The sequence below is a fragment of the Pholis gunnellus genome, assembly GCF_910591455.1.
Source record: "Pholis gunnellus genome assembly, chromosome: 9".
Classification (NCBI taxonomy): domain Eukaryota; kingdom Metazoa; phylum Chordata; class Actinopteri; order Perciformes; family Pholidae; genus Pholis; species Pholis gunnellus.
In genome coordinates this window covers 14,364,176-14,382,464 of record NC_136535.1, presented here as the reverse complement: position 1 = coordinate 14,382,464, position 18,289 = coordinate 14,364,176, and the positions used below count along the sequence as shown (strand labels likewise).

At 41.7% G+C, this 18,289-nt stretch overlaps 2 protein-coding genes across 2 annotated transcripts; one reads left to right on the top strand and one right to left on the bottom strand.

The window, feature by feature from the left end:
* Positions 1–3,252: 3,252 nt before the first annotated feature.
* Positions 3,253–8,629, top strand: ap2s1 (adaptor related protein complex 2 subunit sigma 1). Its single transcript, XM_079166770.1, has 5 exons — positions 3,253–3,388; positions 3,907–4,056; positions 4,346–4,459; positions 6,296–6,355; positions 7,083–8,629. The coding sequence occupies exons 1-5, from the start codon at positions 3,386–3,388 to the stop codon at positions 7,182–7,184; spliced, it is 429 nt and encodes a 142-aa protein (XP_079022896.1). The 5' UTR covers positions 3,253–3,385; the 3' UTR covers positions 7,185–8,629.
* Positions 8,630–9,291: 662 nt separating this feature from the next.
* Positions 9,292–17,973, bottom strand: rab4b (RAB4B, member RAS oncogene family). The gene is made up of 8 exons (XM_079166033.1): positions 17,810–17,973; positions 14,927–15,007; positions 13,632–13,746; positions 13,356–13,418; positions 12,275–12,429; positions 12,064–12,159; positions 11,779–11,956; positions 9,292–11,691 (listed from the first exon to the last, which is right to left on the bottom strand). Exons 1-7 carry the CDS (start codon positions 17,823–17,825, stop codon positions 11,841–11,843), a joined length of 642 nt encoding a protein of 213 aa, XP_079022159.1. The 5' UTR covers positions 17,826–17,973; the 3' UTR covers positions 9,292–11,691; positions 11,779–11,840.
* Between the last annotated feature and the right edge of the window lie 316 nt (positions 17,974–18,289).

Sequence of the window (18,289 nt, the reverse complement as noted above, 5' to 3'; positions counted from 1 at the left end):
GTCCGTATGAAACGCGATTAAAAGCCCTGCCTTCATTTACCAAAAGCGCCACTTTTAGTGTACAACAGATCGTCCGAAACCGTTGTATTCTCCTTTCTGATCTTAAGCCTTTTACAGGCGAAATGTGTGACGGTGTGTATAAGTCTATTTTTTTTTCAGCTTCACAATAATGGCGGACCTTCTCCCGAATCCAGCATCTGCCCTCCTATTCACAGAACAGAGAGAGAGGGGAGAGAGGGAGAGCGAGAGAGAGAGAGAGAGAGTGAGTCTCGCCCAGCGGTTCATGGACACAATTACAACACACACGCACGATTTAAACGTGACTATTAGATCTTTTTCACTTATACATATTTTTGAAACACGTCGTTTTCATTAAAAAAAATCATACTAGCCAAAAATCCGGAAGATTTCTCTCTAGATCCCATATCAGTTTTTTTCTTCTTATTAGTATTTATTTTTGTGTAGTTTCATGTAAACATTTATTGTTTATGTAATTTATCAGTGGACGAATGAATCAAATAAAAAACATACAGAAATATCTGTAATAATGACGAAACAACCATACAATCACACGCAAAACACTTTTTATCATCTAAACTGTATGGAGGCCGCTGTGCTACAACTACAATGTTAAGGTACATCTACATGAGTATCTCCATTCTGTTACTTTGTACTTGTGCTTTCACTACATTTCATTTGAAGAAATAATGCATTGTTATTTCAAATACTTCAATTTGTATTATTTCGTATATGTCGAAACAAACAACATAAAGTACATTGTTGACGGCCATCGCATATACATCACAATAACTCTCTTTATGTGGCACGTAAGAATTAAACAAAGATAAAGATGGGGGGGGGGGGGTTTCAAATGAATAAAAATTCCAAATTGGATGTGTAGCATCACTGATATCAGACTATTATTCTGTGTTGCACTGTGTTCTACTGCAACACTGTTTCCGAGCTACAGGAAAAAAGAACATCATGTCATCATGATTGTAATTAATTGACTTTATTTCGGCCCATTTGCCCTCTTGGCCCCATGTCTCACACATCATTTCCTTCCACAGCTGATCCCCGTTTTCCCGTACAAACTCAAACATTTGTCATCTCCAAGATTTTAATGTTCCGTGGCTACATAACTGGTAATAGATTTGTTGAGCGTTCACCCGAGGACTCCTACCTAAAACCGTATCGAACAGCACAGAGAGAAAATATTTAACTCCTATTCTGGGAGGGGGGAAAGCATCATCTCAAAGACGAGTCATAATTATATATTGTGACCAGAGCCATCCATTTGGTACAAGACTAGCTGTGAAGTCTGTGCTTTGATTTCACTACACAATTAAACATTTTAAGAAAGACAATGCAACTACTTTCACATACTTGGTCTGCAATGTTGTACATGACAACTGCCTGTACCAACAGCTCAAACAGATGTCTAGTGTCTTGCATTGGGACTTCCTCCTGGAATTTAACCTCATCTCTCTCCCATAGTCCTTCCTGGTGATCTAAACTCTGTCTGATATGAAGACACATACTTTATAGGGATGTAAAACCCAATTTATTGATTTGAAATAGAATTGTTAGAAATGTGGAAATGTTAGAAGATAGTTGAGACTGAAACACTGCATCATAGAAGCAATACAGACATAATGTCAGAGGCATGTCTCCAAAGTTAGAGTCAAGGTAAAAGCTGTTACAGTATCCCACCTTCTGGGCTGTTGAATGGCACAACCAAAACATAAGAAATAATTATTTGTAAGTATAGATGTTGTACTTGTGCGACATGAGTTATCAAATTACAATGCGCTGTGTGTGCTTTGATAGTTTGAAATGTGACACACCATTAAATACACAGTCAGTCAGGGTTCAAGGTGCACTGCCCACCGTTTGAATAAGTCCACACTTCTGTCCAATCACATTAGTCACTGTGTTCTCAGTCATATTTGCATGACCCCAATTACACAGAGCAAGATTAGCATGGGGTCAAAGTTTCTGTTGAATAATCTGCCTAAGTTTTACATCCCTCTCTCCTACTACTGTTTTTTTTTCCAATATGGAGCGGACCCTGTCATACAACTTGTTCATTTAGCTATTCAATTATGACACAAAAGGTTATTTGTGCTATTCAGTTTTCGTGTGAAGGTTACGACATGTTGTGCTTTCATTACCATAGACACACCAGAATCAAAACACAGCTGCAAACACATATGGAGGAAAAACTATGTTTATCGTTAACTCACTGGTTGGTTTTCTCTTTCATTTTAAATTGTTTCTCGATCAACCCTCATTGTATTTGTAGCTGAAATATTTATGGGTCCCGAGAGCAAGCACATTCCTTCACTCACAGTGTTGCAATCCCTGACAATCACAGTTCCCCCATCCCCCTCTGACCCCCTAAACACCCTGAATGCCCAGAGAGGCAAGCTGTCCAAGCTGTCTGGGCAATGTTCTGCAGTGAATGGCTGCACACAAGTAAACAAACACTGGGCCCTGACACTGCAGAAAACAACCACAAATGGTGTAACCTCCGGAGGTGGAAATATATTCTGGTATTGCAACGTTTTCATTTGATATAATGTATGAAAGTTATTTGGAGGTGCAGTGTCTCACAAAGGTAGTACACATAACCACACTCTCATCTCTCTCTCTCTCTCTCTCTCTCTCTCTCTCACTTTCTCTCTCTCTCTCTCTCTCTCTCTCTCACTTTCTCTCTCTCTCTCTCTCTTTCTCTCTCGCTCTCTCTCTCTCTCTCTCTCTCTCTCTCTCTTTCTCTCTCTCACACAGACACACTGAAACACATGTACACACTGAAATACTATTATGAAGAAATGGCTGAAATACTATTTATAAAATTTCAAAAACGTAGATGGCATATATATTTTTTACATCTGATGTGGTAGAAATGTCAAGCTGGACAACAGTAATGAGTACAATTTTAAAGTAACCTTTAGTTTCTTTAAAAACGTTAGGGATACGACTGATTGAGTGATGTTGAGTGTCACATTAACTGTTTTATAATGTATGTCATTATATCACAGTCTGTTTAAATTCGCATTAGAAACTACATGTCAAGGTCTTTCTGCAATAGAAAATAATAGATCTTCTCATGTGATCCACAGCGCGACTCAACTGAAGACACTACGGAGGGACGCTGGTTCTTGAAGTGCCATAAGACGTCCCAGTGGCTCTAAATGTCGCAACTTCAACTACCTTTCCCACCATGCAACGCAACTTAGTGTGGTTTCTCACTTCCTGTTAGCTTGAGGAAGGTAGCGGACGAGCGGTCGAAGAAATTACTGATGTATATATGAAAAAATCCTCGCAAAATTCTTCAGGAACGTGATATTCTGGAGCCTCTCAGGTCCACATTTAGGAGACAATGGTAAATATGTCACATATGAACAATGTTTTCCTCTCATAGTGGTAGCGTTTTACCGCTAGCTGGATAACCGCTTCATTCAGTCAGTAGAAAATGTTAGCAAAGCTAGTCGGTTAGCTAACTTACCTTAGCAGGCTAAAGCCACAGATCTGAAGTCACGACGTTTTTTATCACAGACAACGACTACCACGTCGCTCAAATAGATCGCCTGGCAATCGGTTTGACTTTGTCTAAGGTCTTGCACAATCTAGTTGTCAACAGAATGGGTGTGGTTTAGCTACCGCAAGCTTACACGTTAGCTAAAGCTATTGCTACCAGTTTTTAAACTAGCTACAGTTGAATAAATAACTAGAGAAATACTGCTAACTCATTAGATAATGCAAAGTAACACTACCGTTAGATAGTCGTGTCCTATCTATGAATTACCTGTTTCATATCTCTTAACGTTAGATATCTAGGACAAGTAACGTTGCACTATTTCTGTTGTAAACTTGTATTATTTATTTAATTGTGTCGCATAGATCCGCTTCATCCTCATCCAGAACCGAGCAGGGAAGACGCGACTGGCCAAATGGTACATGCAGTTTGATGATGATGAGAAACAGAAGTTGATCGAGGAAGTGCATGCTGTGGTAACTGTCAGAGATGCCAAGCACACCAACTTTGTGGAGGTATGGGATTAGTCTGTATCACACGCATGCATGCACAGTTGTATGACAATTAGAAAAATAACCATTTCAGCCAATTGATGGCATTCTGGAGAAACACACTGTCCAAAAAAAAAACAAATCCTGGTCTGTGGACCAGTTTTATCATGCATTTTGTTCCAAGGTAATCAGACACATACTGGGTGTGTTTTACCATAAAGCTGGGAAGCTTACTTCCAAGCAAAGCTGCTGCTGTTGTCATAATACGACAGACATTGTTGTTAAGAGGCTTTATCTTTTTTTGTTCCCACAGTTCAGGAACTTCAAGATCATTTACCGGCGTTATGCTGGTCTATACTTCTGTATTTGTGTGGACGTGACTGATAACAACTTGGCATACCTCGAGGGGATCCACAACTTTGTAGAGGTAACAGACATACACAACACATGATATATATATATATATATATATATATATATATATATATATATATATATATATATATATATATATATATATATATACTTAGTACGTGAACTATGATGATTTACTTCTCACGGCCTGATTGTTTCGAGGAATGTCCGTTAATGATTTCCTTAAAAAAAATCTTCTTCTACTGTCTTGCGGCTCCTTAATATCAAACCTGCATTCTGTGGGAAGTACGGATTGCAGTCAAATGACATTTGGTGCAATGCCATATCTAAGTCGCTGTGATATAAAGCACATACGGTTTAATCTTCAACAGAATATGGATTATCAGAGTGCTGCTAGCACAACAAGTGAGTCACAGTTTAACCGTGACCGTCTATTTCAGTACAAGTTAGGAGGATAAAGTTCATTTTGCATTCTTATGTTCAGGGTGTATCATTATTGACTTCATCAGTGTTAGATAATAAGTCAAGTGATGCTGGAAATATGCCTCCAGCAATAAAATAACAAATTGATCACTAATTACAAACTGAGTCTGATAGCAGCTCACACTAAAGTGGCAATGATGCAGTCATTTCAGAATTTGGAGCTGATTATTTTTGTAATGTGCAAGTATTACAAAAAGAACGTTGGAAGTTTCCTAATAATGTCTGTGCCAGCTACTGTATGACCTGCTTTAGTTGCATCCTGTCATTGCTCAGGTTGGCCCATGAAGTGCTACTGCAGTAAAAACAGCAAGTTAAATGCATTTCATTTGTCTGATAATCATTTCAGATGTTGCTTGACAGCAGATCTACAAATATTTGAATCAGAATCATGTTTTTTATTTCTAGTTTACAAGTAGGCCGCTCGAGTGTCACTTACTTTGCTTGATTACTGGTGAACAGCTTTTTCCTCTTCAAATAATATAACATTAAACAAATCGAATAAATAACTGAAATTGTCAGCTTATGGTCGGATCTGCTGTTTGTTTTTGTCTAAGAAGACAAATAGTAGCTGTAGTCGGAGCCCTCTGGAGTGAAGGTCATTCCATGTAATGTTTGACTATGAAGAAATGCCTGCGAGTCTTAAGTTGCACTTTCTAAGCGTGTTGTTGCACACGACCCCATGCCCAAGGAGAAATAACCCATTTAAAATAAATACAGTGCATGTTTTTTTAATTTAGGAGACGAGCTCGCGGCAGGACTTCATGCTGCTTGTTTCAACATTTACTTTAGCAAATTGTTAACAATGAATCAGTAGTTCTGCCATTGTGAATTACACTGTATCACTGCATGAAAATGAGTTCTTGTGGAAACAAGATGGGAAGAGCACCACTTACATTTCAATTTGGCATATTTTAGATGGTTGTAGTGGAATTCGGCTTCTTTTCTTGCCTGGTTGTAAAGTGGATTCTGCTGCTGCTACAGCATCAACATAATCAACATAATCTGCAGTAATGCGTAACATTCAATGAGCTGTATTCAATATTCTGAACATTAATATAGCAGCAAACAACTATGAGCTATGTAAAGATTTATTATGCCAGAAAAACCTGTACTTTGTAAGGGCAGCAGCAGTTTACACTGACGGTAAAAAGAAGAAGTATGCGATTTGTAACTCAGGTTACACTGTTGGCCCTGTCAGCACTTATGCACCACTGTTAGCACCGTTAGCTGTTAGCACCGTTAGCTGTGAGCCACTGGCTCGACTTCGCCATGTTAGCCATCTTGTATCGTGCACCCTCCAATCACCAGACATTCTTCCGTCTTCTCACAGTAGACTATCTGGTTATCTCCTGGCTGCTATCAGATTAATAACATTTTTTTTTACTGTTCCTCTCTTTCCTGTAAGGTGCTGAATGAGTATTTCCACAATGTGTGTGAATTGGACCTTGTGTTCAACTTCTACAAGGTAAGGACATCGCAAGATTATTTTAGCTTTGTGAGACTATTTTATAATCGCCTTCATCAGAGAGGAGGAGCAATTAGTACAAACGGCAGATGAGAGAATGTTTCTTTCATTACAGTCAATGTCAAATGGATATAATATCCACAATTCAAGTCATTCAGTGAGATCCATCTCAATCATTCTAGTGATGGGATGTATATTTCTCATGGAGAGAAATGCTAAGCAACAAACGCCTCTAAACTGCTTCCCAACAGCTGCCGGTGCTCTTACTAATCACTTAAGGTGTCTGAACATCCGCCCACAATGCAGTACTTAAACCAAGCACCGCCCACGTTTGACATGTTACACCCAGATATAAGAGAAATCAATGTTTTTGGACTGTGTAGTTCCAATTTCATCCACTGATGCACAGCTGCTCTGAGGACAAAGCTATTTCACAAGCTCAGCTATTCACGCATTGAAGGACTGATTCCTCTCTGTCATCCAGCAGTTACTTCTACATGTTGATGACACAGAGGTGGAGTTGAGTAATGATGACCACAGGATGATGATGACCCTTTTGTAGGGACAGAGATAATAGCACTTGTTGGGTTTCAGGTCCAACAACACCACATGTGGTTTGTGGGATTTGTCCTCCATGTTAATCCAGCCTGAATCCTCTCATTTCCTGCCACCACACTGTTGGGCCACGCCCGCCCCTCTAATGCACTGCCTTTGTCTGCACTTTAAGGTGTACACGGTGGTGGATGAGATGTTCCTGGCTGGAGAGATCAGGGAGACCAGTCAGACCAAGGTCCTGAAGCAGCTCCTCATGCTCCAGTCGCTGGAGTAGAAAGCAGTCCACCTGTCCCTCCTCCCTGCCCTGATACCCAACCTCACCTACTCCTCGTTCCCGTCACTCTGGAAATCATTTCCCCGCCTCTACGGAGCAGACTTCACTCTTAATAAAACTTCAGGAGGAGGTGATTTTAGAAATAGAAATGCACAATATTGTGTACATATGGATATATGACGGGGAGCTTCAGTTAACCCGTTTGTCAAAGCAGTCTATATGTTGCAATGTTCTGTATTTGTTATACTTCTGAATTCTCCCAGTGTTGAAAGGCTGTACATTTCAAAGTGTTGACATTTCATATACTGCCTAAGTTACAATCAACACGATATTCAGTTTACTTTTCCAAAGCCAGAGGCTGCAGAAATGAGTTATTTCATAAAGTAATCAATTAGTCTTAATTAGTCTGCATTTCTCTCTGTGTGGAAGCACTGATGTAGATCCAGCAGTGTGACACTGCCCCCCCCCCCCCCCCCCTCCTCTCCTGCCCACCTCCTGTCCTCCCGTCATTAGCTTCAACTTACATTTAATGGCACTACTGTCACTAACAAGCACCACGTATGAAGAGTGACCGCCTGCAACAGCCACTTCTATAAATCCATGTAAAGAAAGACCGTTGGCTCATTTTGTGTCTGGATCACAGTACACGTAAACTATAACTAGAAAGCCCTTTAGAGCAATTGACCCATCCCAGCAGGTTCATAATTGAATCGAGTGTACTTAGGATGAGTGCCATTCTGACGGTGTGTTATGGCAACCTGTGGCAACATCCTCATGGCTGATGATGATACACAGTGGAGGTTAGGAGGCTCAGACGGCTGCGCTCTGGGTGTTGTAATTGTTTTCATTGCATTTCTAATGATCCAGATGATTTGAACACATTACATTAAATGGTGCTTGTTGGTCACACAACAGAAAGTATATTTTACGCAGTCTGCGTCGTATGGTGTGTGTGTACATACAGTGTATCTTGCGTATGTTGAATATTGTGAAAGTGACACATGCATTCCAGAAGGAGTGGTTCTTGCTCACTGTGTGTGAGGAGCATTTACTTGTGTAAGATCCATAAACATCTTCTTTTTTTTTTGCCATTGCATAAAATAAATTGGCTTTTAAATTCCTCAGTCAAGCCTCATGAACTTTGACAAATAAATCCACTTTTATTCATTTCACTTTGCTGGACTTTAATGTTTATACAACTACATGACATACTCTATAATTTTACCATATCCTGTCACAAAGGTGGTTTCAAATGTTACTGTGTTGAACTTTTGTATTTTTTTTTTAAATGATTAGGCAATTGTGAAATATGTACTGCTCCCCTTTTTGTCCACCTGTGTGTTTGTCGATGGAAGATGTGTGTTTGTATGTATTGCTGTCTCCAATTTAACTACCCACATCAATACGTCCCATTATATGTAAATAATCTAATAAACATATGAAGTGATACATGAATATCAACTGTCAATTGCTTCTAATTGATGATTAATCTCTATGGAAAGGGAATTTTATTTGATATTTTCCCATCAAGACGATTGCCCGATATGTCATATGTAGAGACTGTCCTAAAAATATGGTAATACATATCCCAAAACATGTTAATTTGACTAGTGCAGCTTTTAAAACGTCTGTCGGTACATGAACTGGAGATTTTTCTATCTGATATTTCAGCACCATCTAGTGGTCACACATCAGCTCGTCGACAGTAAATTATGCAATTTGGTTATGAGGTCATCTTGACATCCTGCGTAGGATCAATAAATCAGTCGATATATCCACTTCAGCTACATTAAACCACTCAAGCCGTTACTCCATCGACCCCGGGACATAAATCCAGACAATTGGACACAGAGGGCATTTACTCTCCATCTCGAGTCCTCTGACATCCTAACCTCACCCTAACTGCCTTTCAGAGGAATCACTGAAGAATGAAAGCAGGAAAATGAATCACGTTCATGGACGCTACTGTTAAATTTCAGGGCCTGCTAAGTCAGCTGATGTGTAATAAGTTAGATTTACCTATAATCATGATCTGATGTACTTTAACAGGAACCTGCAGTCACTCAGAGACAAGACACACGTGGACAGGAAACATCCAGGAGACGGGTAAAAGGGATTAACTGAAAAAACAAGCAGTTTACTGGGAATTTGCATATTCATTACAATCAATGAGCAACACTCACGCTCAATAGACAAATCTTATTTACAGCATAGGTTACCTGAAATGTACAGTAGTATTTGGGGTTGATTCTATAACATTAGTTACTAAGCAATAACTGAGTCGGATTGCGTTCATCACATGATTGAATCTAAACAGGAAGTGAGAAAGTGATGCTTATCATATGGCTATTTTGATTTAACTGTACGATAAACACACACACACAATGATGAATGCAAGCGGACTGGTTCAACAGCAGTCAGCCATTTACATGTCTTACTGATTATAATCGACAACTTGTGATCAGAATGGCTGCTGAAGTGAACGTCCTCTCGTCACTACCTCCACATCAGCAGCGGGCGATAAACAAAGACAACCTAAGACAGAGTTCCCCTCGCTGCAGCAGTCCTGTCTTGTGACAGCAGAAACCAGGGAAATTAAATTAAGGATCTCAGTTATTTAGTAAGAAATGATAACGTATACAATTAAAATCTTTATTACAGTATACTGTTCAAGTAAAATAAAATGTACAATTCTATAGTTGCAGCATATAGACAAAAAAAACATGAAAATTCAAAAAGTAAAAGTGCACTTGCAGAAGGAGACAAACGATCACACAACGCTAGTATTTAATGAAAACCAAAAAAATAAAAAATCTTTGACCATCTGTCTGATATTCTATAGGACCTCATGCTTGCACGACTCGGGTCTTTTTCCCTTCCCTATGCTAGCACTCGGGGAGAAGACGTGGGAAATAAGATCTCCTCTCGGCTGGGTCAGTACGACCTGCTCTCAGTGGTTCAGACAGAAGCAGTGCCTTTGACTCAGCAGCAGGACAGGATGTTTTGTTATTAACTCGCAACCTCATTTCTCCTCTTGGCAGCGCCGCAAAACCGTGTTGTCGGTGCTGCATCGAAAAAGGAAACCATGTTACAGGGGAAATTCCCCGTTCCTCTCTGGGGCAACACGGGCTCTGTTCTAAAAAAGGAGAAAACATCATGGGGGTTGACTCGGCAAACTCAATGACGGTTTGTAGCAGAGCTGCTGCTTCTTTGCTAGACTTGGAAGGCTAACAACAGCATTCCTGCTTTCATCAAGGCGCACTTACAACCTTGAGCGTGATAACGGTGTCAAGCCTCTATGAGAGCACTGAGTGGGCAGAAAGTTCCCCTAAACACGGCACTGAGGCAAAACCATCTGTGGTTTCCTGTGACGCCCCCGAAACAGAATGTGCGGCGTAAATTAAAGGGGGGGGGTCAAACAAAAATGGAGAAACTAGCCCAGCATGAGCAGTCAAAGACATTTTACTTTTGCAAATATTGACGACCATCTTAACCGTACACTGTGATGGGACCAGAGACACTGGGACTAAATCTGATTATGCAAATCTACAGATTTTGGAGTAAAAATAAAGCGAAAAATCTGTTTTGTGCTTCAAACCGGAGCCACAGGCTCGTCTGTGTGGATGTACAGTGACGTGATTGGACTATTCCCTCTGACAGTTCAGAGACACGGTGACGAGGAATACTATACTGTAGATCCACAATATCAAGTATATTACTAAGGCCAGCACTTGATGTCATAATGGTGCATTTTAATGCAAAGCAAAGAGTCAAATGCCTCAACATGACACACATTTTAAAGTGGGTAGAAGAACTGGGCTCTACATTTGGGCCTGTGACTTTAAAAAGAATCTTCACTATGGATAAACTCACCAATCAGCTGCTTCCATTCGGATCAGGACAAGTTACTGAAGAAACCGTGACAAACGTTTACATTGTGTCTGGTTTTCAATATATTCTGGATGAATACTTAACCAAAATGTGGACAGGTTGACTCCTAAAAACGTCACTTCGTCACCATCGATGTCTGAATTTACGTAAAAGTACAGTGAACTCAAATAATGGATAATAATAAGCAAAACATCAACGATTGCCTTTATGAATATTACAACTCAAAAAACACTGACCAAACTTATCTTGAATCATATTCAGATAGCTCGAACAAGGGAATATGCAGAAAAATAGCTTACCAATAATTTACAAACAATGATGTGCAAACGTAGAAAGCATGGAGGTGATACTAAAACCAGAGTGAGTAGCACAGAGATAAAACAACAGTAGGGGAGCCCACACACACACACACACACACACACAACCCGTGATTCTGCCTGGTCTGGTACGGAGACTTTACGCTATGATCCCAGCGCGTTCACACTGAGGGGTCTCCCTGCCCAGACACAGGGGCAAAGTACCAGAGGTCAGGGGTTGCAGTGACCACTCGTCCAGGTGATCCAAGGTGTGTGAGACTGCAGAGAGAAGGGTCCCACACACCAAACAACACCTGGGGCTGCAGAAGAGACAAGAAAGTCTGATCAAGTAAAAAATGAGAGAGGGGTAAAATGTCTTCTTTAAAAATGGATGACCAGCCGCTCACCTGTAGGGGGCGCCCTGTCTGTGTGGGCCTGTGGGCTGAGGTGAGGGCGGGGCCCCGATCCCCTAGCAATTACACTGCTGCTTATTCGGTGTGGTGGTGCCTCTTGGCTGTCGCAGCTGCCTCAACGAAGCGTCTCCGTACTGGATACCTGAACCCATCCTCTCCGGGTCCAACTCTCCTTTGGAATGAACCGGAACGAGTGAAGTCAGAACGGTTACACAGTAAGACTAAAAAGGCAGATATAGGGGCGACATGCATTCGAGTAGTGAAACATGAGCAGAGTACCTGAATCTATCTTGGAGAGGATGGTGCGAGCGCACTTCAGGAAACCCTCCTCGACATTCTCTCCTGTCAGAGCACTGGTCTCCAGGAACATCAGCTCTACGGAGTTAAAAAGAAGACAGAATGAGAAACAAAAGACGGGGGTGAGGTGGCACAAATTATGAGAAGCAAGCACACGAAATGATCCAGCTAATGTGGATTTAACACCAGTTACCGTTCTCCTGAGCAAAGCGCGACGCTTCCAGGAAGGTCACCTCTCTGTCGGCATCCAGGTCCTTCTTGTTGCCACACAGAATAATAACAATGTTGGGGCTCGCCAGAGTCCGCGCATCCGTCAGCCAGTTGGTTAGCGCGTTGTACGTCTCCCGACTGTAAGACAGGACAGAGGGACACACGGTGCAGCACAATGGCTAGCTCATCGTTTTGTGTAGAGGATCATCCTGTAAACATCTGCATAACCTCAAGGGTCCAAGTCACATACAGATGTTGTACATGTGGACCTTTAAAGTACTCTTGAGTATCAGTATCTTAGATATATAGATAGATATATCCTGCTTAACCTTTTTCACCTGTGAGAAGTGATACATGTCTCCAACTCCAAAGACGCTCTTGTTTTCCTTCTCCATCTCCTCATGCCCCCCCACCCCCCCACCCCCCACTCTGAGGACTGTTTTTTCCTGAGGTGACACTTTCTGTGATGGACCTTTTCTTTCCCGCTTGCTGCTGCTGCTGGGACGCCTCTATATTACAGCTCCTGTCAGTCTGCACTCCATCTCTCCCTCCTCAACAGCCCATACATTCACACAAACACTAACTGTGTTACATTCCTGTCTCTCTGCATTACTCGCTCCATCTTCATTTCACAAGCCCTCTATCGCTGCACAAAGCGTATGGAAAGCAGGCCTGTGTGTGGGTTCTGGTGTTCCAGTTGTTAAAATTGCACAATTTCTGGAGGTGGTGTGGACACCATGACAGGCTGAAAAACCACAATATAGGTGCTCGTAAAAATAAAGCGAGTAAATTGAAATACTATTTACAGTTCATGGGTCAGTGAGTTCACATTTCAAAATATCACTGCTGTGAATGTCTCACTGCCATGTTGTGTTTTCAGCTTTCTTTCGTAGTTTTTAATGATTATTTTTGTCATTTAATAAAAAATGCCTTGGTGACTTTTCCTGGAAAATGTATGTAATGCGCTTGCGTCTATATCCCGCAATATGGAAAACGTTATTTATAAATGTTCATTCTGACACACACATATGTAGTGTAATAAATGTGGAGAGTAAGTGTTTTACCTGGTGATATCATAGACGAGGAGCGCTCCTGCTGCTCCTCTGTAGTAGCTGCGTGTAACAGAGCTGTGGAGAGAAAGCAGACATCTGGGTTCAGAAATAATAGATTCACAACATCAATATCAGCTGGTGAATGAGAATCCCTCGCTTTCAACTCTTATCATCAGTTTAACGGAGCTGCTCTGAGACAGTGGAAACGGTTTGATGCTGGATGTGTGCTCAGTAATTCAAGTGAAAAGTTTGCCAAACCCGCAGCAGGAAAATATTATAGGCCGTTACCGGAATCGCTCCTGGCCAGCAGTGTCCCAGATCTGCAGTTTGACCGTCTTTCCACCAACATTGACGACTCTGGATCCAAACTCCACGCCGATGGTGTGGTTGGAGTCCTGTTTAACTGCAACAGGAATGCGGAGAAACAAAGTGTGAAAAAGAAGAGACACGAGGCACTAAGCACAGCAGAACAACTTCAACAGTTCTTGTAGTGTTGCCTTTGTGTTTGTGTTCCTGGCAAATTCACGTGCAACTCTTACCTCTGATCCAGAATATGTTGGTGTGTTGTGCTTGTTTAAAAAAGGACCTACGCTGTTATCTTCAAACGTCTCACATCCTCATTAGAGGCTGGAAGGAGTCGAGATGGGATTAACACCGTCGACCTGCCCTCCCTCCCCCCCCCCCAGGGACAGCACAGGGTCCCAACATGTCATCATTCAAATGAATACGAGCACATGTGTGTGAGAGGAAACTGGTCCACTTACTTACTAGCTTACTTATTAACACGGTCACCTTTCTGAAGTTCAATGGATAGTTAAAATGTTGTGTTTATAACTGGATCACTGAATTACAGCTTCATTGTGGACACGTGTACAATTTCAAAAAGGCCCTGCAATAAATCCACATTGTCAGAGAAATAAGTGTCGTTCAACTCAATGTTTGAAGTCATTAATAGTTTGGGTGTTTTACTGGATTACAATATACAGAACGTGTACGTTTATTAAAGTAATTGAAATGCAACCATAAAATGACAGCTAATGCAAAACATTATACTTTCATGGTACAAAAAAGAAAGACATAAATAAAAAAAAAAAACATAACATCAAAAGGGCATGAGTACATCAAAAAATGATTACAATAGAAGATCTAAGTTCAAATCCAAATGAAGTGTAGACAGCTTTATAAATTCCTACATTCACATCCAAAAATTAAGCTTTTTATTTTGGAAAATGTAGTAATGTCCTGTCTCCTAAGGTCCCTACACCAGAGAACAATGGTGTCATGTGTTGTATTCTGCTGGATAGATGATTACCTACTGAGAATGTTAGGAATCTGTCATTCTGGTTTGACCGCACATGGGAGGGTCAATGAATAACTCTTTCAGGAGGAACTTGTTGAAAAGTAAGTGAGTGAAACCTCACAGCAGAGTGGAAGGCTTTATTTAGTGTGTGTGTGGCATGAAACAACGTATTTAAATCACCAACACTAATTGTGACCGTGTCTGTGTATGAGCATAATTATGTTTTTTTTTACTCTTATGCAAACTGATGGGACTTATAGGCTTTAATGGAGGTCAAACTTACACTTGTTCTCAATGAATTGGTGGAGGAGGCAGGATTTCCCCGCCCCGGCGCTGCCAATCACCAGGAACTTAAACAGGAAGTCTGCAAGCAGAGGAAAGGAGGTCGAGATCAATGCAACATCAATGTGAGGGGAGAATCTCAACCTGCTGCTCTCGACACTTCCATCCCCAGAGACGAGCCTTAGATTTACTCCTAATCCTATTGAGCTTCAACTCGCAGCGTATCCAACAACCCCGAATTAGCCTGCTAATCACAAAGCCTCGCATGGAATCGGTATAACCTGCTACTCATGATTCTGATTGAATATACTCGTTTGTCTGAGGTGGAAGATGACTCTAAGTCACTTAATAACGCATGTCAATAGAGCAAAGGCAAAGCTTTAGATAGTGAACGTGGCTTAGGTTAGCTCACAACCAGCTGGCTGTACAGATGATGTTGTTGTTGTGGAGAGTGGGCCCTACAACCCAACCCACGCATATGATCCAGAGCCCAAATAGCTCCGCCCCCTGACATGCAAGGCCCATCCACGCAGCACAGACAGCCTTTGTGTGCTGTGACCAAAGATAGCGCGGGCCAGCGGGCATTTACATACGTAGGCTGTGCTTCAGTTCCAACTGGATATGAAACAGTGTGGTGATAAGGGGAAATTACAGGTGTGTGTGTGTGTGTGTGTGTATGCCAGAGAACCATGACCGAATCTGTGTTTGTGCATAATGCATAGAAGGGGGGGTAGTAAGAGTATGACAGGAAATCCGAGAGAGGTGGTGCGTTCCTCAGACTGTGAGAGAGAATAAATATTGCACTCTACACCTTCCCTCCTGAGAGCCTACAATTCAACAACAGTGTGCAATTTCAGCTCTGAAGGCAGAAGTGCTGGCCTGGCAAAGGATTAGTGACCACGGACTACTGTTGAGATCACCAGCAAGGTGAACATCCTGAGAGTATTCCACAGAAAGAGTAAGTTAGACAAAAACAGGAGGAGCCGATGAGATTGATCTTTAGTTCCTGCGTGGCATTTAAACTCATTATGCTCGTGCTCTCAGAGCCGCCGTCATCGGGCCAACACCAACACGCTCAGTTTATGGTGCACCTTTGTTTGTTGAAGCGGGTGTTTTCTCAAGCAGCACAAGCTAGAGGGTAAATATTCACAGTAAGAGAACGGCGAAAGCAAAACAAGCTCTTACGGGTTTCTTCTGGACCAGCAGTCAGCGTTTATAAGCACACAGTGTCAACGGTCCTGACAACAGAACTGACGGAATCAAAAGCGAACAGCTCGGTTTAAAAAAAAAAAGAAGCTTGCCTCAGCGTCTTCCCAGACATCGCATATCCCCATGCGAGATCTGCATACGACAATGAAGCTGTCAATATGTCAGCGCAATGGGCAGAGAGGAATGCAGCACTGCCCTCTCAACAGCAGCCTCTCAGGCGATTGTATTCTTCACACATCAATATTAAAGAACCCTCGAGGGAACACGCCAACACTGTTGTCTGCATTCACTTACGCTGTGACAACACTTAACACACGGAGGCCCAGATCTACCGAGGGTCTGGTGTGCACAAAGTGCACAGGGAATTTGCACTTAAAGTTACATAAAAATGTTTGCCTTAGTGCACACAACAGAAGGAAAATATGGAAACGGGAGAGATTAGATTTAATTTCATAAGTAACAAAATATGACTCAAAATGTCTATTGTTTTTTTCCCATCCAAATACAGGATTTTCCACTATTTTGTTATTTTATATACAAGATAAACTAATGGTAGAGTGCCTTACGGTCCAAATGAAGCAAAACATATAATGAATCCCCCCATGGGCCCATCCAACCTGCCCATGTACTTTCTGTGTTCTTATTGCTTTTTGCCAGTTCCAATAATACTGGCCCTCCAGGAGAGGAGACAGCACAGAAGACTCAGACAGAAATCAATAAGCTATCACAGCTACCATTAGCGCTGGCACTTTTACCTAAATACTGCCCACCGGGATAAAGTTTCATACAAGGAATGAAGGAGACAGGGTACAAGCAGAAACACGTGTAGAGAGTGAAAGTGAGTGTGTGTGTGTGTGTGTGTGTGTGTGCAACATTAGAAGATGATAGTGTGCCATTTCAATATCACTGGGTCATTGTCAGGTCTGCTGTGCTACTGACACCATCAGGCAGTAACAGAGTGAATTCATGCAGAATAGTAAGTTACTATTCTATAATAGTAACTTACTATTCTGATAATAGTAATAATGTAATGTAATAATGGTTACTATTAGTAACCATTATAAAAATAACTTTTTGTCTGTAGTACTGGTGGTCTGTCTTGTAATGGAGATTGTCTGGAGTGCAGCTGCCTGGTTTCAGGATGTGGTGGAGAACAAGGACACATAACAGCTGCTGCTCTACAGGTAACCGGATGACTGCCACAGCTACCTAACTTCCTCATAGGCCTTGTAGCTAACGGCTACATCTCAAATACAAAATACACAGACCGAAGGCAACATGCTTACAGCTTGCGAGGTTTAGCTAACCAAACTCAGGTTCCCCCGACACGTCCTTGATGTATCGACATGCTACTGAAGCGTCGTGTCTGGAGTTTGTCCCAACTTTTACCTGTGAAATGTGTCACCATCTGTTTGCTCGTGTAGTTTAAGGAAGCAAGTGCACTCCGCCATCGACGGACAGATGTGTCAGTTAAAACACACGTATGCCCTAACTACAGTACACTCGTTTCTTTGAATGAAATACACGTTCACCATCACTATATCAACCTATGGGGAGGTGGCAGCCTGCAGCTAAGTCAAGCTAACCATGTAGCTAGCTAACTAGCAAACACTTGCTAAGAAGCAGTCCGTCTCATCACACCACAGTGTGTACACAACGTTAAAGACAAACGTACCGTATGTCTCAGACATGTTGACCCTCGCTGTACGAAGGCTTCCCTCGGGTCTTTGTTAATGCCCTCTTGGTATTGTGACAGCTGTACCCGCTGGCTCCACACCTCTTCGGGGGTGTTTATCTACGATGCTTAACTAGAGGTTTCCTTGATCCTTTCCTTGCGTCTTCGCTTCGAACGCAACCAAACACGGCAGCAGCGTGCTACGTCATTCGTCGTCGTCACAGCTCGTGTTGCCTTCACGTGTTGTTGGTCCGTGTAGGAATCTTGAAGACAACGAACATGACAAGATGCAAAAAACGTGTTGGAAAACAAGTTTTGTTTGCTGTTGAATAACAATAAGTGTGGTTCGCACATGTCTCTCGTTTTGACTATGTGTCGGAAATTCCGGTAATGCCCCAATAGATCAGATAGAATAGTAAATCTGATCAAATTGGCTAATTATTTATCATTAAATTCGCACTTGAGTCATTCTGTGTGAAA

Coding starts and splice junctions, on each gene's coding strand:
- ap2s1 (XM_079166770.1), top strand. Junction 4,460..6,295: donor GGATCCACAACTTTGTAGAG/GTAACAGACATA, acceptor CTTTCCTGTAAG/GTGCTGAATGAGTATTTCCA. Junction 6,356..7,082: donor TTGTGTTCAACTTCTACAAG/GTAAGGACATCG, acceptor CTGCACTTTAAG/GTGTACACGGTGGTGGATGA.
- rab4b (XM_079166033.1), bottom strand. Junction 13,747..14,926: donor CCAATTCATTGAGAACAAGT/GTAAGTTTGACC, acceptor TTCCTGTTGCAG/TTAAACAGGACTCCAACCAC. Junction 11,957..12,063: donor CCTCTCCAAGATAGATTCAG/GTACTCTGCTCA, acceptor TTCATTCCAAAG/GAGAGTTGGACCCGGAGAGG.